This window comes from Tiliqua scincoides, chromosome 4 (assembly GCF_035046505.1).
Source record: "Tiliqua scincoides isolate rTilSci1 chromosome 4, rTilSci1.hap2, whole genome shotgun sequence".
NCBI lineage: Eukaryota > Metazoa > Chordata > Lepidosauria > Squamata > Scincidae > Tiliqua > Tiliqua scincoides.
The window spans coordinates 104110561-104137037 of record NC_089824.1 but is presented as its reverse complement, the minus strand read 5'-3'; the positions used below and the strand labels follow the sequence as shown (position 1 = coordinate 104137037).

The following is a 26477-nucleotide window of genomic DNA, read 5'->3' as shown; positions in this document are numbered from 1 at the left end:
CCAGAAACTCGTCCAATCCCCTTTTAAAGGCGTCTAGGCTAGACGCCAGCACCACATCCTGTGGCAAGGAGTTCCACAGACTGACCACGCGCTGAGTAAAGAAATATTTTCTTTTGTCTGTCCTAACCCGCCCAACACTCAATTTTAGTGGATGTCCCCTGGTTCTGGTATTATGTGAGAGTGTAAAGAGCATCTCCCTATCCACTCTGTCCATCCCCTGCATAATTTTATATGTCTCAATCATGTCCCCCCTCAAGCGTCTCTTTTCTAGGCTGAAGAGGCCCAAACGCCGTAGCCTTTCCTCATAAGGAAGGTGCCCCAGCCCCGTAATCAGCTTAGTCGCTCTCTTTTGCACCTTTTCCATTTCCACTATGTCTTTTTTGAGATGCGGCGACCAGAACTGGACACAATACTCCAGGTGTGGCCTTACCATCGATTTGTACAACGGCATTATAATATTAGCCGTTTTGTTCTCAATACCCTTCCTAATGATCCCAAGCATAGAATTGGCCTTCTTCACTGCCGCCGCACATTGGGTCGACACTTTCATCGACCTGTCCACCACCACCCCAAGATCTCTCTCCTGATCTGTCACAGACAGCTCAGAACCCATCAGCCTATATCTAAAGTTTTGATTTTTTGCCCCAATGTGCATGACTTTACACTTACTGACATTGAAGCGCATCTGCCATTTTGCTGCCCATTCTGCCAGTCTGGAGAGATCCTTCTGGAGCTCCTCACAATCACTTCTGGTCTTTACCACTCGGAAAAGTTTGGTGCACATACACATCATGGCCTGTAACCTATGATGGACTTTTCCTCCAGAAATTTGTTCAGCCCATTTTTAAAAGCATCTAGGCCAGATTCCATCACATCCTGTGTCAAGGAGTTCCAGATACTCACTCACTCCTGTTGCTTCCCCAGCAGCTGGCTCTGAACATTAGCTTTTTAAGGCCCAGTCCTATCCAACTTACCAGCACTGACACAGCCATGCCAACAGAGGGCCCAGTCCTATCCAGTTTTCCAGTGCTGGTGCTATTGTGCCAGTGGGGTGTGCACTGCATCCTGTGGTGGAGGGGCAGTCCCTGGGGCCTCCTCATGGTGTGGCAACATGTGTTTCCATACCATGGGGCCACATCATGGCTACACCGCAGCTGAAAAGTTGGATAGGTTTGGGCCCAGAGTGTGCACTGCATCCTGCATAGGGGAGGCAGTCATGGTGTCCTCTTCAAGGTAATGGAACATTTGTTCTTTTATCTTGGGTCTGCATTGTAGCAACACTGACACTGGAAAGTTGGATACAGTTGGTTCCTTAAAAACTTCTAAGCTATTGGCCCCATCTTGGAGTAAAGTACTGTATTTGTTTTTTCTTAATTTTCTCTTTTCTGAATTTACTGCCCATCAGTTTAATTGGGTGATGCTGAATTCTAGTATAATGAGAGAAGAAAAGTTCTCCTGATTAGTGAGGTATTTTTTACACCATCTTTTCCCACAATGTGCTTCCTGGCTGTAATATTTGAATTAAAAAACCCAAAATATTTTAGTTCTTTTATAGAAGGTGTTCCAGACTCCTGATCATTTTGGTTGGTGTTTATGCATCAGTTCCAGTTCTGTGATGTTCTTTTTGAGATGGGACAGCCAGGTTCCTACATAGTATACAAAATGTGGCTGCAGTTGTGATGCAGATTTAGCGTAAATTTCTTTTTTAATCATTCCTAGCATGTCATTTTTGTGGATCTTTTTTTACAGCTGGTGAATGCGGAGTTGATATTTTCATTGAACGTTCCACCACAGTCCTAAAATCTGTTTGCTGGTTCATTTCTGCCTGTCCAGACCCAATCAGTGTATATGTGAAACTAGGATTTTTTGCTCCAGTATGCATTGCTTTGCAGTGACTTACAGTGAACCTCATTTGCCTTGCTATGTTGTTACTCATGCTAAAAGAACTACTTTTTGAGCTCTTCATAGCTTCATTTTCTTTTAGCGGAAAGAAATGGAACATCTTTAGAATAAGAAGTAGCAGTTATGCTGCAGTGCTATGCATGCTTCCTTGGAAGTAAGCATATTTGTTTCAAAATAATTATCTTGATTTAGATTTTTAAACTAGTGAAATGCTTCCTTTCAGAATTATATAGATCTAGTCTGAGTTAGCGATAACTAGGCTCACTTTTTAAAAATTGTCCATTACCCAGATGACTATTCTGCATAGCAGACATGCTGTAAAACACAAGGAAACTTTTCAAACAGTACTTCTCTGTCTATACCTCAGTAATTCACTCATGTGTACCACATAGAGTATACCACATAGAATAATTAACACTACATCAGCAGTTGCCAGAGAAACATACTTTTCACAGCAGTTACATTCCTGGCCCATGTGCTGCCCCAGGGTGCAGGACTGCAATACCGCCCCCGGATTCTTATCTCGCCGCATGGAGCATTGCATGGTGTTTAGTACTGCTCCAAAAGCCTTCTGAGGTTTCCACAGCACTCTTAAACAGTACTTCTGGTTTTCCGGAAGTACTGCTTAAGAGTGTTCTGCAGGCCTCAGAAGGCTTTCGGAGTGGTCCTGAAAGCTGCATGAGGCTTCACCTACCTGTGGAGGGCAGGTGGTGGTGTGGCAGCTGTGCTAGTGTTGCTCCCACAAGGCTCACAAGCATGGCACTTAGGGCTTTTGCCCCCACCCCCTTAGGCCTGTTTTGCAGGGAAAAAGATGTGCATGTTCTCTCTGACCTGGTTTAGTCCCATGCAAGATAAGTGCATTAGCTGAACTCATAATGTTTTCTGATCCTGCAAGAACTGGCTAACAAAAAGAAAAGGTTGACTTCAAAGAAAAGGTTGCAGCTGAATGTTTGAAAATGGAGAGAGGACTTCTATGATGTCTCCTGTGATGTCAGTGACAGAGAAGTTTGACTACTAGACCATGTTGTTTGAATCTGCTGAGAGTCTGGTGTTGTGGTCCACAGAAACCTATAAAGGTTTATATGACTAGCTAGCTAGCAGTATGCCACTGAATTTGGAATCATAAAGCTATTCTGCAGTTCTTATATTGGTCCCTTCCCCCACCCCGCTACCTCCCTCCCCTGTCTTGCAAGAACTTACTGCGGGTTTCAAACTCCTGGAGAGTCTGAAAACAGCAGCTCTAGCCTGTAAACATAGAATTGCAACCTTAATCTGATTCTATATTTTGTAGCTGTTGTCAGCTGTTGTCTGAATTAATCTGTCATATAAGTAACATTGAGTTGTACTGTTGAGGTTTATCTACTTGTTTGGATCCAGGAATATCCTCAAAAGGCTTGGATGCAGTTCTGTTATGTTTTTGCAGTTTGATAATGCTGAATTTTGCAGCCAAGTACATGTATTTCCTAAAAGGATGCAGGTGAGTGTCATCACCTGTATCTCTTTGCATTTATCACAAACATTCAGGAGGATGTAAAGTTTCTTCTCTGAAACTACCTTGCTATTGCTGCTGCTGCTACCTTTTACTGCAGCGTTTGTTATAAGCATGTATTTAATGCTAAGTGGGTGTTGGGCTCTGAACTGCCAGAGAACCTGCATTATTAGCTCATTTAAGTTAATGATTAAAATCTCTGGAAGTAGTTACCCGCCACAACAATTAATGATGTTAAGCTTCCTCCCTACCTACCGTTGCTGTGTAGAGCAAACTTTCTCTGCTTGTAGGATGAATGAATGGAGGGAGGTGACCCGGAGAACCCTTGGCTGGTTGAGCAAACATCAGTGAATGAGTCAGACCAGCTGTTTGACTTGTGAGGCGCCAAAACCTAGGGAGGGGTAATAGCAGACATTAGTTGTGTCGTTCTTGGAGAATTATTTTTACTTTCAGTGTAATCTTTGAATTAATGACTGTTCATGAGTAACCTGTTGGCATAAAACAAAGGGTGCTGCTGACCTTCTGGGGCCTCATGGACCTAATGAAATACCATTAGAATAGCTAGAATGTGAGCCTGGATGGTATAGTGGCTCTGGAGCTGGAGTTTGACCTGTAAGATCCAGGTTTGAATCTTCGCTCAGCCACAAAGCTTCCTGGGTAACTCTGGGCCAGTCACTATCTGTGAGGCTCACCTACCTCATAGGGTTGTTGTGAGGACAAAAGGAGGGAAGGAACCATGTACACCACTCTGAGTTCCTTGGAGCAAGGGTGGTGTGAAAAATAAATAGTACATGGGTAGTTGGAAGAGAAATGATGCCATTTGGCATCATTTGGGAGAATTGCTCCCAAATAGAATTCTTTACACAATTCTGAGCTCTTTTGAGAAATATTCATAATAAATTACAGCAGTGGTTTATAACAAACTACTTACCAGGGTCGTGGTGCTTCCTCAGTTTCTTCTTCCCAGCTTAGGGCCCAATCCTATCCAATTTTCCAGCTCTGGTGTAGCCACACTGCAGCCCCAAGGTAAGGGAACAAATGTTCACATACTTTAAGGAGGACTCTGTGACTGCTGCCCCACCACAAGATGCAGTGCACGCCCCATTGGAACAGCTGCACTGGCACTGAAAAACTGGATAGGATTGGGAACTTAGCTGGGCACCACCATCTTGGATCTCATAAGATCCATGATAGCAGCACCCAAATCTCATGAGATCCAAGATGGTGGCACCCAGGAGAACCGGTAGGATGGGCAACCTGGGACATCATGTGGTGCCCCTGTGAGTACACCACAGTACCCTAAGGCACATGGTGCACAGTTTGGGAACCACTAAACCACAGCATTTTGAAAGTTGGCCAATCTTTATGTGGCTACCAATGACAGAAACACAAGGGACTGGCAAGCTGAAAAATAGTAGGGGGTCCAACCATTTGTCTCCCCGTGTCAAGGCATCAGGTGATGATGTGTGGGAGATTCTGTTTGACTGAATGTGCAGAACCTATCTCCATATCATTTGCCCACTGCTCAACTTGGAGAACTTGCTAGTACTGACCTCCTTATATAGCTCACCTGCTGCTCCTGTTGGTGACTATGAGGCAAACCTGGTAGTAATGGAAAAGTGGGGAGAGAAGGAAGAACAGCAGGATTCATATGTATTTGTATTGTAAGGAAGGAAATAGGGCAAGTTGTGTGTTTTGTGCTTGTTACTTTCTGTGAGTGGAGGAAGCAGGTGCAAGTACATTCCTCTGTCCCTTACCTATCAACTGAAATTATTGTTTCTTCACTTATGTGTATCATTCTTGACCTGGCAGTATTTCTGTGAATGGCCTGGTGGAGTGCTTCTTCTGAACAAAGGTAGCTGATCCAAAACTGAAAACAAATTGGTGTCCAATATATTCTAAAGAGTATTTTTTGCTGTATTAGGCGTAATTTAAGATCTCTAGATATTACCTGTATATTCTTAAGTGCCACAGCCCATTGCTCACCCAGGATAGGACATTCCAATTCAGGGTTCCATTTAATTGTGTATCAAACTTAGTACACGACAACAGATATTTATAAACAGATATTACTGGCTTCTTCATATCAACAGACTGCCAATAGAAGTGGGGGAGTTTGTGAAGCAGATAATGCAGAGGGACTAAATTTAATGTTGCAACTGTATAAGTGTTGCAACTGTAAATATTGCGGGCTAGCAGACTTTGGAAGGTGATACTGTTCACTAAGTCTATCAAATGAAAAAAATTCCTGATCCTGATCAATAAGTTGATCTAATGTAAAAATTGCCCTATCAGTCCAGCTCCTCCATAAAAAAGATTCCCTATTAATCTCTAAAATTGGATTCATCCATAACGTTAATCTGCAGTGGGAATAGGGATCAAATTCAAACTTCCATGCCATCATATTCCAAATATACCTAGCTGAGATTACTGTCACAGGTACTTGTCGGTTATTAACATGTTTAGACCCCAGTGCTACCCATTTACACAATGGAGCCAACACAGACATTTCTAACACCACCCATGAAATAGAGGCTACTTCTTAAAGGACTTAGTAAGGTACCTAGATGTTGGAGATGTTTGAGTTTGAATGCTACACTTACGCATATGTTGTGGTCATGTCCTGTTATTGTAAGCTTTTGGGCTGAAATAATATTATAAAGATAGTGCTACAGCAACCTTTAATTTTTACAGATATGTATGTAATTCTTAATTATCTACCCATCATCTGGAGACTCACACCTGGACAATTGAAATGGAGTCTCTGTGCCCTCACGGTAGCTAAAAGACTTATATTACTTCATTGGAAGGAGAGATGCCCGTATGCCCAATGGATGAACGATATTTTACATTTATCAGTATTCGAGTGAATGGCCTATTGGTGTTAACTGTGTATGGATTTATTTGAGGATATCTGGAGGCCATTCCTTGACATAACATAAGCTGCATGAAGTGTTGATATGTAGATACTCTGGTCATGTATATGTATAAATATCCCCCCCTTTTTAAGCAATTCATAAACACGTATTGATGTTCTATTCTCTTTTTTTGTTTTTGTTCTGTTTATGTAAAACAATAAAATTTAAGAAAAAAAACTGAAAACAAATTAAGGCGGCTTTCAGAAAAGTACTTTTTGGGAATGATTTGTTTTTCCATAAACTTCTGTAATTGGAATTGCTACCGTGTTGGCTTTTGAGAACTAATAAACATGCCCAGGAACTTCCACTTCTGGAAAAATAACCTAGCATGTTAACATGGCAGGATGGAGAGTCAGGTTGTTTTAAGCACGGTGAAGGCTAAGAATTAGCTTCATTTTTTAAAATGGTGGGATAATTCATGTTCTGTTAACCCTGTTCTGGAATTAAGGGCCATATGTGGGAATCTCCAACTTTTCAGCATTGATACAGCTGCAATGCAGTCCCAAGATAAGGGAACAAACATTACCTTACTTAGAGGAGGCCTCCATGACTGTCATCTCCCCACCCCCCACAGGATGCAGCACACATCCCATTGGTAAAGCTGCATCAGTGGTGGAAAGTTGGATAGGATTGGCCCCTTAATTGGGATGGTGAGTGGTTAGTCCCTTTAGATTTTCTGAAATCTGTTAAACCTATTCTGAGACCTTTAAAGATGGGGGGTTATAGAGACCTCTGCTTCAACAAGGCTAAAAAATATGTACTACAAATGAACTTAAACTCTTTGCGTCTGATGCTGCGTAAATGCAGTTCAACACCATGGTGATATTACTTACAGTAGCTGCATTTCTGCTGTTGCTTTCTCTATCAGGCATTTACTGAACTTCAAGCCAAGGTCATTGACACACAGCAAAAAGTGAAACTGGCAGATATACAAATAGATCAGCTGAACAGGACCAAAAAACATGCACATCTTACAGATACAGAAATTCTGACTTTGGCTGATGAGACACGAATGTACGAAGGCGTAGGAAGAATGTAAGTAAATATTTTTGTTTATGAGTTCATTGCAATATTGAATGTACATTACCAGTGAATTCTGAAGTCCTAAGAAGATTCTTAATGTGTTATGACACTCTGATTCCTCTTCAAAGGTACTTGGCCCTATTAACTGAGTGAAAACTGTGAGCAACTTTAATGTGTTCCAACCACTTTTGCAAATCAGTATTATAATCTGCTTTCTTTACATCTGACCCAGTTTAGGGAATGTTTAAAAGTTAACCTACCAGTACCCGGATTTAATTAGAATGGAACCAGAACAATTTGAGTCGCAATAGACCTTGAACAAGAACTGAGTGGAAACATTTACTAGTTTGATTCTCTGATCACATTGACCATAGTTGCATCCTATCTTAATTTAGCTTCAGCCATAGTTTTATCAAACTTCACCCATGCCACTCCCAGTTTGTGTTACGTTGTGGATGGGGAAGATTGTTTTTCTTTAACACTAATCATTTGCATCCAGATCCTGCTAGGTTTTTTCCCATTGTGGTGTTGTCTCGTATATTCTTGTTAGACTAGTTGTTCCATTCCTTAGTTTTTTTTCCTGAAGGATGTTTGCTGCTGCTAGCTATGATTCAGTCCCTTGTCCTCAAAGATGAATTTGGAATGTTTAATTTTACTAATGCCCTATCATCAGGGTGTCTTGATGTGGCCCCAAAATTGCAAGTTATGTGATTGAAGCTTCTGTTCCTTAGGAATATTATAACCAGATGCAGCTTAGTGAAAAATTATATTTGTTCAATCTAACTGTTTGTATTGCTTTTCAAAAATTGAAATGTTCAAATTCTTCAGTTGGAATTCTGCAGTATGTGGGTATTTATTTATGGAATTGGCTACAATTTCACAATCCAAATCCCTGTGTTGAAATCCGCTGTAGCCAAACAATAACGAACATTTGGGTAGTGCAATCCTAACCTCCCTAGGAGCTAGCACAAGTCCCTTGTGCCAGCTCCCAGCCATCATGAATGTGCCATAAAACACTTTCATGTTAACTCTGGTGTAGGATAGGCTAGTGCACGAATATGCATTGGTCTCACGGAGCTGGCCTCATCCCTAGAAGAGGTAGGTTTGTGCTGGCAGCAGAGAGGGCAGCAGGAGGAATGGAGGCCGGGAGGGGGTGTTTCTGGGTGGGGGAGGGCTACTCAGAGGGTGGATCAGGTCTGGGAGAGGGTTCAACTGGTCGCCGTGGCACAGGCTGGATCCCAACCCCCAATCCTGATCCGAGCAGCATTGCTTGAGCTGTTAGGATTTGTGCCCACAAAATCGCAGGCACAGATCCAAATAAACCCCATAGGGCTGCCTGGGGCATTGCTTGGGTAAGGGGAAGGAAATCTCCTTATTCCGAGTTGCACCCCAGCCTGTACCAGTGCAGGTTAGTTGACATACCAGTTCCAACCAGGTTAGGATTGTGCTCTAAGATGGAGTCATTTGGTGTTGAAGGTGGTAATCCCCATATAGCTTATACGCATCCTCCTCCTTCTCCACAGGGATTGCTCTGGGTGTTTGGTATAAACTGTGTCCTGGTGACTTCATTCCTGGTTCCCCTTTGGACAGTTTCTTATGTTCATAATGCTTTCTTGTATGCTTTCTTGCAGTGGTTCCCAAACTGGTGGGTCACAACTCACCAGCCAAGGAAAGCCCTGTCTCTGTCCCCTTAAGAGGTGAGGAGGAGAGTAGGCAACAATGCGATTTTCATGATTGTGCCATTTCCAGGGACAAAAGGGGATGTTTTGAACTTACCCTGGCAGCGCTGGCCTCTGGGCGTGGTGGTGGTGGTGTGGTGAGCCCACAGACGCCTCTGCAGGACTCCTTGAGCCTCAGAATGCTTAAAAATAGCAATCGCAATCTTAGTTTACAATTGAGAAACTGGAAGTGAGGTGTGATAGCTATTTTTAAGTATTGGGAGGCTTGGGAAGCCCTGTGGAGGCATCTGCAGTCTCCCACACCTCCAGGAGGGCAGCACTGCCAGTAGTGTAAATTCAAAACATCCCCTTTTGTCCCCAGCAGCAGCACGATCCAGCAATTGCATCACTGCCTTTGTCCCTCCCCTGCAACAATTTATGTGGTTCCCAACTTCCTCATAGAAGTTTGGGAACTGCTACTTTATTGGGTTCCCAGTCTTGGCTTCCATCTGCAATACTCCTGACTGTTCCTGCTACCTTGTTCCTTAATGTCTTAGGGCAGTTCAAATTAAGTATGGAAACTGTGATTGGTACAAAATATGGAAGGTAGCTTATGAATTAAAGAACTACCTGCTTTGACATGAATTTACCTGGTTTCTACCTCAGAGCTGTAACCATATTCAGGAGTGAGGTCGGTGGTGGCATGCAGTAGGGCCACTTCAGTTCTAGTATCCTAATCCTAGAATGCTGTCCCACTGGAAGCTTGCCTGGTGCTGACACTGATATCTCTCTAGCTCCAGGTGAAGACTTTGTCATTCACTGAAGATCTTTTAGAGCAGTCTTTCTCAACTTTAAGGAGCCTGCAGACTACTGATGCAAAAATTGGAATTGTTGTGGACAAACCTCAATTAAAAAATTAAATTTGCAATAATTAGAGAAGATTTATTAGAGATTTATAAGATTTGTGAGATGCTGCTTTTGTTGCTGGCTGCAGCTGTGCGTGGTCCATTCCTCACCCTCTCTGGTGGTCCATGGAGAAGCGCTCACTCAGCAGAGAGATTCTGACCCTGACTCTGCGCATAAATCCAGCCTGGCTCTTCCCAATAACCCCCCTCCCCTTGGTGTACAAAACAACCTCTCAAATGATCAAGAGAGGGGGTAGAGAAATCCTGAAGTGGGAGTGGAGGAACCCGCAGAGCCTGCTAAGTGTGGGGACACAAATGACTGCAGCTCAGCTCACAATAATGTAAGTTTTCTACCAAGAGATCCATCAGTTCACTGATCATAGTAGACTGAGAACCCAATCCTATGCAGTTTTCCAGTGCTGGTGCAGCCTTGGCAGTGGGGCATGCACTGTATCCTGCGATGGGGGTGCAGTCAGAGAGGCCTCCTCAAGATATGGGGACATTTGTTCCCTTACCATGGTGCTGCACTGCGGCTGCAGTTTGGCTGCTGGAAAGTTGGATGGGATTGGTCCCTGAGCTTGCTTTCCATTGTACAGTTTTCTTAACTGATACCCCAATAATTTCGAAGAGGAAAGGGTCTTGATTCCTTTGTATGTTTTAGGTAAATTCTAAGATGACTTGAAGTGTTGATTAAAGGAAATTGTACCTAAAGGAGTGTGGAAGAAAATCTCAAGGCTCTTGGGTTGAATATATTCAACTTAGGTTGAATATATTAAGCTTAATAAAGAAGAAAAAAGCCAAAAACAAGGAAGGTTTAAAGAAATGCTCTGCATGTTTGCTGAATGCATGGAAAGTATGCCAGGTATGCCTCTCCACATCTTCTGAGCTGGAGCTTGTTGATGAGGTTCTGTACAATGTGGTCAGAGATTTGAGGCAAAAGCTGAGTTATCAGGAATACTTGGCCAAAAAGGTAGAAAGTCCAAGATGCCAAGATGAAGAGAAAACCTAGTGCAAAATCTGTAAGTTTTCTGTAAGTCAGTTGGAGAATCCCCTAAGCTAGGGGTTCCCAAAGTATGCGTCCTGGGGTATTGCGGGCCATGCACTGGCTGAGCTGCTCAGCAGTTGGAGCACAATGTGAGATGCTGGAATGCTGTGTGGAGGTTCTGAACGGTGGGCTGGGATCTCTGCGGAGCCACAGAAGGGCCTGCCCCACCTCCCTGCACCTGTTTATTTTGAGGGCTTTTTTGGTGTGATCCATAAGTAAGTGTCAGTGGTGTTGTCGTGTTGCTTCATCATTGCCATTTACTTTGAGGTTTGGACTGGAGCTCAGCAAGAGCATCACAGGCCAAGTAAGCTTGTGAAGCACTGCCCTATGCCTAATTGAATTGCAAGTGGAGGAGAGCTCAATTAGGGGGAAAAGGTCATTTGTAATGGAGGCAAGGATTCCTATTTCCTCCCAGCGTCCCTTGGCTTAGGCACTCCTGGCTTCCAGACTTAATGAAACACTGGCCAGGTGGGGACAGGTCCATGCCCAGGGACCAATTAATGTGCCATTAGAGATGATGGGTTACTGTGCTAACCATAGATTCCTCTCTCTCTCCACTGCTTCTTCTGTATGCTGTTTTTTAGTTGTCTGGAGGGAACATGTATTGCTGGCTTCTGCATATCCTAAGAAATGAGTTGCATGGAGGCCTTATCTTTGCCTTATCTTCCTCAGAGACACTACTGCAGAGTTTTATGGAGGGGTTTAGTCAGGCTGTGGCCTATCACATATAAGTTCTAAGGTTAGGAGGACTTTGTGTGGATTTGATGGGTTCTCTGGATGAGAACTACAGATCCTCTGAGAGGAAGCATCACATTATCTTTTATCTTTTATCAGAGCTGTTTCTTTTTTCAAGGAGCATGAGCTGTCTTTTGAATAGTGATCCAAAACCATAGTGGCAGTGAACTAACAGGTCAGAGTCCAACATTTCTAGGGGCACAGGTCAGTAGGTCTTTGATTTTGCTTTCCACCCAGAGGCAAGCATAAAACTGCTAGGACCTTCATGCAGGTCTGACCCCAGATATGCAAAGAGCAAGAGAGGGACTTCGAAAACAAGACATAACATGCAGGGGCTCTCACTGACAGTTAGCCATCAGTAGTTGAAAATATCTTGTGTTAAAAGGTCCTGAAAAATAGAAAACTGCAACTTGTCTTTTACAGGTGGTGTAAGTGCTGTATCAATTCTACTAATTATTGCAGTGAACCACAAATTAGAAGTGATTTAATTTCATACTTGGAAAAAAAATTGTGCTGAAAACAGAATGACAACACAGTGACTCCAGAGAACTTGATAGAATTACTTTAAATATTTTCCTTACTGTAAAAAAAAAGAATGAAAATGTTGCTTGTGTTGCCTACCTTCACTGAAAGCAGGCTAGTGTTTTCAACAGGCCATGCAGTTTGTAGTTGTAACTTGGTACCTTGGTGCCAGATTGCTCTTGTTACAGTAATAGATCATGAAACAGCTTTACACAGGCTGCATCTGAGGTGCTGTTTCTAAGAGTCAGTGGTTTCTTCATCCTAGAAGAGAGGAAGCTAGGGTTGATGGCATGTCATGCTGGGCAGTGGAGAGGAGAGGCATGGGAAAACTGGTAGATGAGAGTGGAGCTGGAGGTGGGCATCTGGGACTATCTTGGACATGCTGTATTTTGCTAGATTATTAGATGCTCGGTTTATATTGTTGCTAAATAATCATGCTAAAAATCTTTAGAAGGAAGTGTTTTTTGTTTTTTTTTTGTTAAACTGACTAACCACATACTTCTGACATTCTTCTGAATGCTATTTTGGTATCTCTGATAATAAAGTATCTTCCGTGTTTTTTTTTTGGAAATGTTGAGATCTTGCAGATTGATAACTAATGGCGTCTGAATAGAAAGGAAAAACTACTGTGGTGTTTGATGAAAATGTGGGGGAGGGGTCTTCCGTCTTGGAATAATATGACTTTGGATTTTCCACACCCACTTGTTGCCTGTCAGTGAACTATAAATGTGTTTAAATGTCATTTTCTTGGCTTGTGTGGGTAGCATTTAGGCGCAATCCACGATCCCCTATTGTGGCATTGCAAAATTGTGACTTTTCTGGAGCTCTGGTGCAGCACCTCAGTGACTGCTCCTGCAAGGGTGCATGCAGTGAGGATGGGTTCCAATGCCTGAGCAAAACATGAGTAGTCTCTTGTACCACCACTGGAATTCTAGCACCAGTTATGAGATCTGCCAAACACAGCATTGCAGAGCATAGGATCAGCTCCCTTAAACTGAACAGTTAAAACCAGGACATTTTCATTGTATTTTTGGCATCTCAAATCACTGTGTGCTCTTACATTGGATGAACTAGATGTATTTCCTAAACTCTGACGAGTTCTGTTAATTATTTGCATGTTCAAGTGGTGTAAAAGGAAACATCTACAAGTACCCAGACAGGGCATTATGCATTTTGAATTTACATCATGGTTCTCAAATTACTACGTTGATGTCAGTTCACAAATAGCTTAAGCAGCAAAACTAGACATTGGTGTGTGTGAGTGTATCAGAATACATAACAAGCCTTTCAAAAGAATATGAACTAACAGAAGTAAAATGTGCTGGCAAGGTGCCAGGAGCCTGGACTATCTTCTGAGCCACAGATACTGGTTACTTACAGTGTGCACCAATTCATCCTCCTCCTTCTGTGTGTTGCTGGCTTTCCTTGTATGATACCTAAAATAACTGTTGTGGGTGCAGTGGAGTAGTATTCACCCTGTTGAGCTCCCTACAGCAGAGGTGTTGGGTGACCTAGAAAATCTGCATGTTGCATGTATTATTATTTAGACATTGTCTCTCTATGTCCATAGTATTATTGTGAAGAAGACTCATATCGGTGATATGGGTTCCAATATATGTGATATTTAAACCAATAAAATGCAAATGTTTTACAGCATTACAGGAAAAAATTCAGTGGTGGGGAGGAGATGCGAATACAAGCAGGAGGTGATATGGGAAAACAAAGGGGACAATGCAGACAGGAGGTACATAGGAAAAGTTATATTACATTCTGTGGAGTCAGAAGGTCACATCATAAACTGGATTATCTTCTTCCTTCCTGGAGCAGCACATTCAGAGGTGTTTTAGGCTTCACCAGAGTTCTTCAGGAACTTTACCTTTGGCTCAGAAAGGCAGTGTCCTAGTGTTCATTTTATGTGTATGAGTTCTGGTTGAAACAGTTAATCAACCCAGACTGGTATCCATATATGCTGGCATATCAAGCTGGTGCTTGTGGTACCTGGTAGCAACATCTATCTGAATGAGGTGATGACATAGGCAGACATTAAGGAAAAATAATACAGTAGTATAACGTTGATCTTACTTACTTTGGTAAACCTTTATTGGCATACAAAAAGTCCAATGACAATAACAAATATAACAAGGCAAAGAGATACAACTTTATCAGCTATCAACTTCTGGCCTTTGCTATAGAAACTGCCAACAGAAATTCCGCCTCCAAAATGGTGATGGAAGGGGAATAATCACTAAGAAGGATTGGGAAAGGATCAATAAGAGAAGCAGGAAGAGAAGAGAGAAAAGGGCCAAGTAGATGGGACCCGAGATTATGATGGGCAGTACACCGAAGAAGAATATGATCCAAAGTATCTGGTTCAACTGAACAAAACAGACATGATCTATTTGAACAAGGGATCTTAGAAAATCTCCCTTGGTGTATTGCAGATGGAAATATGTTCAATCTTGCTAACATGAAAGCCCTTCTTTTGCTCGGATTAATAAATTGGACAAAATAATTCACAGGGCGGCCAAGGGATATAACGTTGATCCATAACAGTAGCTCTGGATTGAACCTATGGTCTGTTGTCTGACTTCCAAAATTCTTGTAAGGTTTGGACTTGCATCTCAATCCTATGCAATTTTACTCACTTCCAGTTAGGCAGTTGTATAGTGCTTCTCTCTGTTTGGGTTGTATTCTGTAAAAGTCCCATTCTACTGTAATGAATTGCATTTACAGTTTCCACCTCCTTATCTGCTGATTCGGGACCCATGAATTTGACCCAACATCAGACAAATCAGCTAGTCCCAACCCACACCAGGAGGGCGGACCTATACCTCCCAGACACATCTGGGAGGTGGTCTGAGGCCCCAAGAGCCTGTGTGTTATCTCCCCAACTCTCAGAAAACTGGAAGTGCATCATTTAAGGCCTTCTGGGGGGCCTTCATGAAAACTGGAAGTGCATTTCTAAGGCCTTTTGAGGGCCTTCTGAGGGTTGAGGGGATCAGCAGATATCTGCAGATCTGGAGTCAGTTATGAAGGGGACACCTGTATTCCCCTTTGATCAGTATGTGAAGACAAAGTCATGCTAGGCTACTTGAGAGAGTCTTTGCTGCATTGTACTCTTTAAATTCTGCACCAGCAAACATTGTGTTTCTAGATATATGGATATAGTGGATTTTGTAGCCCTCAGCAAATACTGGGGTCCTGATGCAATTTGTGCTCAAAAGTGAAAGTGGAAAAAGAAAGTGGCAGAAAGTGAAATCGACAGTTTTGTTTGGCAATCCTTTATCTAGTGATGATATGTGGGATTTTTGCCAAATGCAGGTTTCATTCTCACCTCACCTGCGTTTATTTTTTTAATCTGATTCTGCAAGTGCCTGAGTATTCAGCAATTGATATGGGCATGTGGATATATGTGATTACAACCACAACAGAGCAGTATATCTGCCCACAAATGCAAGGAATGGTCCATTTATTGTGCGAAAAGGTAAGACTTACATGTAGAGACACAGTACCATAGTAACACTCCGCTTGTAGAGAAAGTTCATAGCTTCTGTTCTGTTGGCATTTGTCCTTTTCCTTTGTTGTGTTTATCTTTTGTTGTTTAATCTCTGTTCATTTTAGTAACAATCTGCTGGTTCCCTCCCCTTGCTAATTTGAATTTATCCCTGTACAGTTAAAGGAAAAATAGGGAAGGAAGAAAAAGAAAAGGAAGGGGGACACACAAAACAAATTCATACAGCGTGCATATTGTGTATTTCCTGGTCTAGGAAGTGCTGGCTTTCCCTATAATTTTTTCAAAATTTATTTTGTATATTGGAAGCTAGTATGCTTTAGTGGCTAGGGTGTTGGACCTTGATCAGGGAGACCGGCATTCAAATCCCCTACAAAACTCCCTGGGTGATTTTGGCCCAATCACTGTCTCTCTGTCTACCTTATCCAGGCATAACACACATGGTTGCTGACCTATTACATTAAAATGTAATAAATAATAATTCCCCAAAAGGAAATCAAATGTTCTGAATTTTTTAGATGTCTCACACCTGTTGTAGGTAACTCATCTGTGTTTGCTCATAATTCTATGGTTTAAATGAACAGAGTCTTGGTTTTGTTTGATATGGCGCACAATACTGATGCATTAGAGTCCTGGGTGTCTGATCTCTATGGCCAACAGAAGCTCTTTATTGATATCCATCATAACTGGGCTCTCCCAGTACCACTAGCAGCTGTTCTCAGCTGCTGAGCTGCAAAATGATTCATTGGCAGAAGTGGTAGTGCTGAAAAAGTGGCACTCGGAGAGCCCAATTTTCATGCAGGCCACCCTTTCAGCAGCACTGCTTCTGCTGAGGTGTTACTGCTGAAAGAGCAGTCCATGTAATAGTTGGGCTCTCCTAGCACTGCCTTCCCAGCAGTGATGCTTCTGCTGAGGCACTGAAAGGAAGAGATGGAAGGAGGCCTCAGAAGGTAAGGAACGATATGGGGGAAGAGACAGACCAAGAGAGGTGAGAAAGGCAGAAGAGAAAAGCTTCGGAGGTGCTGGGAGAGCCCAGTTATTACTCAAGTTACCTTCTCAGGTGGTGAGCTGCAAAGTGTCGTCTTGGCAAAAGCCATGCTGATGTAAGGGTGGCCCATATGATTGGGCTCTGTCATACCTTGAAAATAAGATGATTCGAATATTTTCATTTGAAGTTAATGAGAAAAGGTCCTTATTTCTGCTCGTTGCCAGCTTAATAACATTGTTTCCTGCTTATTGATGTCATTCTGGCCCTCAGTAAACTCCATGAATGCCATTTAGTTTGTTGTATGAAGGGCATTTAACACCTGTGTTATAGATGATGATTATATTGCATTGGTAAAGCTTTCTAAGATTGTGGCAAGTTGTATGAGGGTGTGTATGTGATGGCACTTGTCACTAATCCCGACATCTGTGTGCTGGTGATCTGTCGGGGACTATTGTCTTTTTGACTTCTTGAAAAAGTGTGTCCATAGCAATGTTTCTGTGGTGTTCAGTGATGTCACCCACTTATTTGTAATTTATAGTTAAATAGAACATTATTTGACATGAAGAATGCACAGTCTGGCAAATGAGATGTCCACAGGCATAGTGGATGTTTCTGTTGTGTACTCATCCCGATTTCTTATTTCAGCTCTGTTGCTATTTTAGTTATATGTGTCAGTGTGTTGTGACATATTTTTGCATTCTCCTCAAAGCAGCTTTCTACAAAAATATCCTCTTACTACCTCAGGGACATATTTCTAAACCTTGCCAGCTTCACACGTGAGAAGGCATTCAAGGATTTCTATGTTTTGGGGTTTTTCTTTTTTTTTTTTCCAACCTTTCGTTACAGCATCATATCTTCAAAACAATGTTTGTTCATTTCACTCTTTTCCCATGTGAAAAATATGAGCTCTTTTATGAGCTCAAGGAACTGTATTCCATGAAAGTCCAGAAACTCTGACTGGGAAGCCTTGTCCATTTCACAGTGTGAAGAATTCAAAACTCTGCATGTCTTCATGACAGGGGTTTTATTTTTCTCTGAACTAAAAATACCACTTTGGGGAGCAAATGTTCAAGGCATATTCTTAAACCTCAGTGTGTGTGTGTTGTGCTCATTTCTGCTTGAGACAATGTATACATGTTAAATATAATGACTGCTTCAACTTGTGAATTGGTTCCATCTTCCTTTGTGACCCCTGAAATCCTCATCCCCATTTCACAGGAGATTAATAGAAGCGACTGAGTATTCACAGATGATTTCCATTCATAAAACTTAGGTCGGTAGTCACTGCTTTGAGTGAACGGTGAAACTGTTTTTCAGCTATTGTGATTTCCAATGTGTGTGTCTAATTATTTTGCTTTTATTTATTCACATTTTAATATCGCCCTTCCTCCAAGGAGCTCAGGGCAATATGCTTGATTCATTTCTTCCTTTTGTCCTCACAACAACCATGAGGTGAGGGAGATGTACAGCTTGAGCCTCATTATTCACGTGGGTTCCGTTCCCAGAACTCACATGAATGGCAAAAAAACGCATTAAAGCAAATCTATTTTAAAAACAAAGTTCCCTTGCTCTGGTGATTTAAAAAACAGCCTTGCTGACCTTTGTGATGTAAGATAAGAGTCCTTAAGAAGACAATCCATCAATCAGTCCTCCTCCAAGTGCTTAGAGAGGCACTTCACTCAGCCCCTCCCTTAATAATAATAATACAGGCATTTATATACCGCCTTTCTTGGTCATCAGATTTCTCCTCAGACTTTAATTCAAGGCGGTTTACATAGGCAGGCTGTTCTAAATCCCCATAGGGATTTTTACAATTGAAGAAAGGTTCTATCTTTCAAGAACTGCACAACATTTCAGATGGATCTTTTATGGTCTGTTATCACTTTCTGGCCTCCAGCTTCCTCCCACACAGGCTGATAAGCAGCTCCTTCATCTCTCCAAGAGCAGGTGGAATAACTCAGCTGGGCTTGTCAGTTGCTCGGCCTCTAACTGGCGACCTTTGGATGTTATCTTCAGGCAAACGGAGGCTCAAGCCTCTAGACCAGACCTCCTGCCCAATCATCAATGCAAAGTGATCACCTTTCTTCACATGCTCAGGGGGAAGGGAGGGGTTGCCTGGAGAGAGAAGGATTGATGGATTGTCAGTCAGCTGCCCTCTCTCTCTCTCTCTCTCTCATTAAGGAGGCTGTTGTTAAAGGACTGTTCAGTTTTTTAAACTGATTTTAAAGGGATGCATTTTTCCCCTTCTCCAGGGATCAGCACATTCCTTCTCATTTGCAGGGGCCATTCATGTTAAGTCAAATCTGTGTATAAAAAATCCTTGTATAACAAGGCTGGACCTGTATTGTTACCAAAAAGGGCTGTTATGTTTAAGGGAGTTATTATATTACCCTTTTGGAAACTTTAGGACCATAGGCTGGTTAGCAAGACAGCGTAAAGCAAAGAAATCCCTTGTTTAGCTTAAAGAGAAGACTGGGAGAAAGGTAACTTTCAATCAAAAGATTATATTTTTATTGCAAAAACACACAAAGGTAAACATAATACACATTTCTTGGTTCTAGTACTTGAAAAATGTACCTAGTTTTTATGGTGGTTGCATGTGCTATGTATTTGGTGCATCCAAAAAGGAATCAGAAACAGATTGTAGGGAAGGATTTTAGGGGTCCCTTAATCTGCTAAACCCAGTTTGCTAACTAAAGATGGGGAAGAAGGGAGGAATAGATAGGGAAAAAGGGAAGGAATTTCAGAAACGCAGGATAATTACCTGTCCCGGGGAGCAGTAGGGAAGGGGAGAGTCCCGTGAAGGACCACTCCCTTGGTAGGGCAGCCAGAGAGAGAGAGAGCCACGTGCTCGGAGCTTTCTCTTAAAGGGTTATGGCTGACCTAGAATGACCCGGAAGTATCCTACAGCTGTCCTAGATGCGCATGCTCAGTACACACAATGGTACACGTGGAGTATGTAAGAAAGACATGAAGAACTGGAAGTCAGCTTACCAGCCAGGCTGACCTTCTGGGGGAGGGAGGCAATTTGCATAAGGTGCTTAAGAGTGATAAAGCTGCAACAAAAGAACAATAGACTTCTTCCTCCGGAGGTGCATGCTTGTTTTGCATAATCAGGAGACATTCCTTGACTGGAGGAGGGGATGTAATCACCATGAGTTTTGCAAACTTGTGACTTCTACCAGGGCCTTGAAAAAAGTGTACTGGGGGGAAGGGTGTATTCTGAGGTTTTACCTGCATGAGTTTTAGTCCATAATACATACAAAATCACAACTTGGAAGGGAAAAGTAGATTTTCACGTAACAGTATATCTCGGCTTCCCTTCAGGAGTCAGAGTGACATTGAATTCCTTGTATTTAATTGTTACTATTGAGGGTAAAATATTTTGTGCTTTGACTTGAATATGTGCTCTTGCAGTACAAAAAATCAAATGCTGTGCTACATCTTCTCATAGTTTTCTTTGTCATAGTTTTCTTTGCCAGTATTGCTTTAGGTCAGCAGAGGGGGCCTAGCTTCATGTGCTACTTTTGGCGTAGGCCACATAGATGACAATGAAGAGCAGAGCCTTATCTGAGGCAGCGCCTTTTTTAAATGCAGCTTCCACTTAGTGGATTAAGAATTGTCCCATCCTTGGTAACCTTCCAGCAAGGGGTGAGAACTTTTCTTTCTGCACGTTCTTTCCTTCTTCAGTAGCTGCTTTAAGGTTTTGTGGTTCTGTTTTGTGCTAAATTTTTTAATTGTAGTATTCTTTAGGGTGCTTATGATCATTGCACTGTATATTTTGTTCCCGTTTTGGCAATTTAGCTTTTTCCTCGTTCTCTATTGTATGCTGCCTTGGGCACTGTGTTTATTTGGAGAGAAGTTGAATAGAAATCATTTAAATAAAGGATTAATAACCTTTAAACACCGATCTTTTTATTTGTCCATGCTGTACTATCTCAAATTCTATTTTAGAGGTGTTCCACCATATTTTTCAAGGGATTGAAGTATGAACAATGGTATAAATCTACCGTCTAGTTAAGCGTCTAGCAATGCAAAAAGCCTCATTTGGAAGCTGTGTGGCTATTTCTATTTACTTAAGTAATGTAATATGTTAGAGCTCTAGACCAGCTCCCAACCCCAGCTGAAAGCCAATGCAAATGTAGTACCAGATGTAAGACAGTGGCTGTTTCCTATTGTAGGAACAGGTAGGAGCCCTGCCTTCTTTTTGTTTATTGCCCCTGTGTCTTTAATTTAGCAGCTGAAGTTTTGCCTATTGCTGGGTCTCCATGCCAAGAAATGCTTCAGCTGGTAAAATTCTTCATATCAGGCTGCTGTTGGAGAAAAGGAGCAGGACCAGTGAAAAAATTTGCAATGTTAATAGCAGGCTGTGCAACAGACATCAAATAACTCAAACAAGTGAACTGCCCAGTATTGTCAGGTCATGTTTTCATCCTTTCAATTGGAAGATAGTTCTTATTTCTGGAAGCTAGCATTTTTAGGAAGGCAGGAAATAAGGTTCTTGGAGCTCTTTTGTCATTGTAATAGGTTTACTGGAGAATTCACATAGCCAACATTTAAATGTGTAGTTGTTATATATATAACACGGGTAAGTCCCCGGTCAGCTGAGCAGGCTCCTCAAGGCATCTCCTAGTAAAACTGTGTTAAAATAAAAACATTAAAACATAATATTGCAGTAGAACATCTGGCAATAAAAATAAAGAAATGTACATTGGAAACAAATGTACAAAAACAGCATTAGAGAGCAAAAAAATATAGTAATAAGTTATGAATTTAGGAACATGAATTAGACAAATATATACATGTTATTTAGGAATTTAGGAACATGAATGCTTTTTTCCACTGTATTTCTATTTAGTTAAAAAATGGGGCAGGTTAAACTGTAAAGATGATGTTTGGAAGTGTACTTTTTTGCCACCTTTATTACCAGAGGCTGCTGCATCTGTTAATGAGTGGCAACTCAAGAAATGCTCTTTTTGGTGGTGTACCTCAATTTCAGAATGCTGCCTGAAGTTCCAATAGTTTCTGGTATATCCTGAGATTCCATTAGTTTCCAAGTGGTACTGGCCAAATTAGTTCTGAATTTCTTCAGTAGTGTAATTTGTTTTACAGATCATTGCCACTCCCAGCTTTTTGGATGACCCTATGCTGGGTGGCCAAACTTGCTTAACATAGGAATCTTATATGTGCTACATTTTTTTTTTTTGCTAGGGACATAGAAAATAGTTTGAAGTGAGCATGGTGGTGACCATCTTTCTAGCTCACTCGCCAAAATTCTAGCATGGCTAGCACGCTAGAACCTAAAAAAAGAACGTGACCAGAGCGTGCTGGAAGCTAAAAAAAAGGGGGTGGGTGGGGGGGTTTATAGCGCTTCTGGAGAACACTAGAAGTTAAATAAAGCCATGATAAACTTCAGATGTTTGAGAGCTGCAAGAGAGATGGTTGAGAGCTACAATATTTAAGAAATATTTAAATTCTTAAATATCACCATGCACATTAATCTTATGTTTTAATTTAGTGTACTTTCAGTTTATACTTGGTGAATACAGTAATTATAGAGCTTAAAAATTTTTTAGTTACCTTTTAATTTAATTGTGTTCAACTAACATATTTCCAAGAGCTGCACAATATATGTCAAAGAGCTGCATGTGGCTTAGGAGCCGTGGTTTGGCTACCTTTGCCCTATATTATTACCCCGAAACTTTGTCCAGCCAGGGATCCGTAACCAGGCAAGGTCGGAAGGCTGAAGCTGACTTCATGCTCTGGATTGAAAATAAGTCTATCTTTTTATCCTCTTGGTGCAGAAACCTTTTGCCTTTTGTCAACATTGTGTTTGGTTATTTACAGGAGCTAACACTTGTATATTTAATAAGCCTGCATATTTTGTTTTTTCTTTCACTCTTTGCAGGTTTATTCTTCAGTCTAAAGGAGTAATTCACAACCAACTCTTAGAAAAACAAAAAATTGCAGAAGAGAAAATTAAGGAATTGGAGGTAAGCTTTAGATTCCTAAAATGGTAACTTTCTCATTTATCCAGGCACAAGAGCAGCAACTGTTACCCTGCACATGCCCAATCTCGTCTGATCTCGGAAGCTAAGCAGGGTCAGGCCTGGTTAGTACTTGGATGGGAGACCACCTGGGAATACCGGGTGCTGTAGGCTTATACCATAGTCTTTCGAGACTGAAGGTTGCCAACCAACAAGAGCAGGTAGTAAAATATTATCTTCTCTTCCAGTAGAAGGCAGGGTCACAGCAGAGAGAGGAGGATCTTCTCATTCATTCTGTCTTCCTTTGAAGAGCTGGGTTTCTCTGCTGCCCTTAGGCCTTCTTCTTTCTAGGTATCTGCTGCTTGTTTTTTCTCTTCCTCCTCTTTCCTAATATTGCTGAACCAGGCTTGGTATCTAAAGAGGCAGGCAGGATTAGACCACAGGACTGGGCTTTTGGCTGCTTTGTAGCTGTCTTAACTAGGGAAAGGAGACGCTGCATGAGCCACTCTGCTACCCACTACCATTACTGGCCCACCAGGCTTTCTTTTCATCACCTCTCAGACTGGGAGGGATTGACTGCATCTGGCCTCTAGGCAATAAGTTTCTGGTATGCTTCCCAGGACAGACTTGGAAAAGGAAAGGCTGCATCTAAGGATTGTCCTCACTTATGCCATGTGGCTGAGACAGAGTCCAGGGAAGGAAACACTGGCCCCATGCAGAGGTACCCCTCAAAGATAATTGTGTAAAACATGCCATGCCTGCTTCTGTTATGGTGGCAGGGTCTAAGTTGTTTCTAAGCTGTACCTATTCCACTTCTGCATGTAGCTTGTTAACCAAGACTGTGGTGAGTAAGGATCCCATAGCTGCCACCCTGGCTTTCTAAAATGGATTAACAAAATTGTTGTGAATGATGTGGCAGCCTTGTTTGCCAAGAAACAGGCCCATAGTTGTACAAGCATAAAACTTGTACAAGTTTCCTTGTACAAGGAGGAAACACCTGACTTGGAATCCAGCCAGGATTCCTACTTCCTACTTCTCTAAATTCCTACTCCTACTCAGAGGCTGCATGCACAATGCTTTATTCATCTATTACAAACTAACACTGTGAGTAATGCTCATTGGCAAAATAAGTTATTGCTAGCATCTATGAGCAAGAAAGCCTATGCCTTAACTTGTCACTTATAAACCCTCTAAATGTCTAGAAGGGGTGTTTGTGTGCTAACTCCTTACCTCAGTGGTTCTCAAACTCTTGGGGAATTTGAGCCCCACTGTAATCTTGCGAGGGGGGAGGGAGGCAGCAACGCGATCGCCAGGAACATGCAAACGGTGAAAATAACAATTGCAATCCACTTCTGGTTTCGCGATGGAAGTGCCTGTGCACCTCGGGGGCCGCTTTGGAGGCTGGCATGGGGCTCACCACACCCCTGGGAGGCTGCTCCAGCCTCTAGTAAGTTAAAGCAAGCCCCTACGCCCCTCCAAAGCAACACAATTCTGACGATCATGTCACTGCCCCCGCCCACTACTCGTTAAGGGTGCAGGGGCCAGGACTCTCTGGCTGGGACGTCACGGCACCCCAGTTTGAGAACCACTGCCTTACCTGTCGAGGAACAAAAATGTGTACTGTCTGCAACGGCCTGTCAGCAGGAATTGGAGTGGACAACCATCCCAGCTGAAAAGGTAGCTATGCCAAACTCCTCTCTTGCAAATAATTACTGAAAAAACTTTGCCACTCAGGTTGGCAATCACAGGCCAGGCCTAGATCAGTGAGATGTGCCAGCTTAGCATCTCTTTGACAAAGCTTTTGGTATGGCAAATATGTTCTTGGTGTTTATATATAAAGGCCCAACTGAAGGAGATCTTCTGGCAATTTCCTAGTCTTTGAACATCTATTTTTAAGTGTTTATTTTAAATGGAAAGGGAGGAATGGATATGTCCAGGGACAACTGTGCTAATGATATGAAGCTAGCTAATATTTTAATAACATTTGGGGCTGAATGTCAGGTCCGATCAAATGAAGACCAAGTCTGCTTGACTCGGCAGCTAAGGACAGCCTTGGCGACCAGCATACGTCAGATGCCCTGGAGGAAAAATGGCAGACATGTATAGAGCTATATTTGCTCCTCTTTCAAAAATGCATTTGGGAATAACAGCTGTTATTTCTCAGTGATGGTGATCATGGTGACCTCATTGCTAGGACAGTTGGCGCTGAGGTTCAGGGTCAATACTCCAAACAAAGACACTGATATTTTGTTATGCTGATTTTACAGTTATTGGAAGTGACACCATTTACCATGCTATTAGTGTTAAAAGGATTTTTTCCAACCATTTTATTAATCTTCATGGGGGCAGGGCATGCGGAGTGGAGGACTGGCTGATAAATCATGATGGGGAAAGCATGCAAGTGGTTGCAAAGTCAAGTTATTGATGCTGGTATTGGGCACCAAAGCACCTGTCATTGTTTGCTTGAAGCAAAATATGAAAGCAGACATTTCCTCAGAAACATTTATGGTGCAATAAATATTTACTAGTTATCAAGCCACCATGTAAAATTATTGCACTTGCACTTCCTTTTTTTTTTTTTTAATTAAACTTTTGAACCTGCCTTTTGACCCCTTAACAGGCCCTCAGGATAACTTGCAACAATAAAGCATGCATTAAAAAAGTCAATAATGCTCCTCCGTCATGCAATCAAGTGGTGGAAGCTGCATCTTTTCAGAGAAGCTTTGAAAACTTCTGGAGTTTTAACCAGGGAACTGGTGCTTGCACTTCCCTCCTAGAAAGGGGGGTACCCGTGGCTAAAGGTGTGGCGTGAACACATGTGCTGTGGAGTGTTGCTGGGACTTGCCAAATGACTCTGATCCAGACTGTAGTTATGAGGCTCTGAGTCAGTAGCTTCACACACAGCATATCCGACTACCATGCTTATCACCTTCATGCAGAGCAGATTTGCTGCATGATTTATTCACATGTACAGCAGCCTATGCTGACTGTACAAGATCCAAAAGCATGAGTAGGCTTGTATAGGGAGAACATATGAACATTTAAGCCTCCTTCTTCTGAGTCGGGCCATTGGTTAATCTAGCCCAGTGTTTCTCAACTTGAGGTGGTGTCCGGAGGTACTTGCGGCACCCATAGATCTCTACCACCTGGCAGTGAGACCAGCAATGCAACAAGACAAGTAGCAATAGGAGGCTCAGCTTGGTGGGCAGAGCTCCAACATGCACCTTTTGCACACTTGGAAAAGCCCTCAGTCCACACTGAGCCTGTTTGCCATGTTGTATCTGGTCTCCCCATCCAGAAGTAACTGGCGATGACATCATCAGCAGTTATTTCTGGTGGTATTTCCAATGGGTGGACTGTGTGAAGTGGTACAGTGGAGAACAAATGTTGAGAAACGCTGATCTATCCTAATATTGTCTCCACCAGGATGGAAGCTTCTCAAGGTTTCAGGTAGATAACTTTCCCAGCCCTATCAGGCAGATAACTTTCCTAGCCCAGCGGATCCTTTGCCACTGGAGATTGAATCTGGGGCCGTAATTGCAGACCATTTTGCAAAGCTGTGTTGCTCTACCACTGGGCTATGACCCTTTCCAAGAACTGGATGCAACCAAAGGCAACATTTTGCTTCCTGGAAATGCGTGCCCTTCTCCCAGCCTTTGTAATGTTTAATATTATTTATGTTTTATTATGGTATGTGAATGGGGGTGGGGTGGGGAGCAAGATCTATTTTGGAAGTGTCCTAAAAGAATGAGTGCAGCCCCTTTTTTTAGCTCAACAATGCTGGGAGAAAACTT

The 26477-nt window shown here is 42.2% G+C and overlaps 1 protein-coding gene and 1 pseudogene across 1 annotated transcript in view; both read left to right on the top strand.

The window, feature by feature from the left end:
• PFDN1 (prefoldin subunit 1) overlaps window positions 1–26477 on the top strand; it is a 44357-nt gene that overhangs the window by 1394 nt on the left and 16486 nt on the right. Inside the window, exons 2-3 of the mRNA XM_066625456.1 lie at window positions 7178–7344; window positions 22605–22689. Coding sequence (XP_066481553.1) covers window positions 7178–7344; window positions 22605–22689 — 252 coding nt within the window. The remainder of the gene's footprint in view (window positions 1–7177; window positions 7345–22604; window positions 22690–26477) is intronic.
• On the top strand, window positions 22741–22857 carry LOC136649909 (5S ribosomal RNA; annotated as a pseudogene).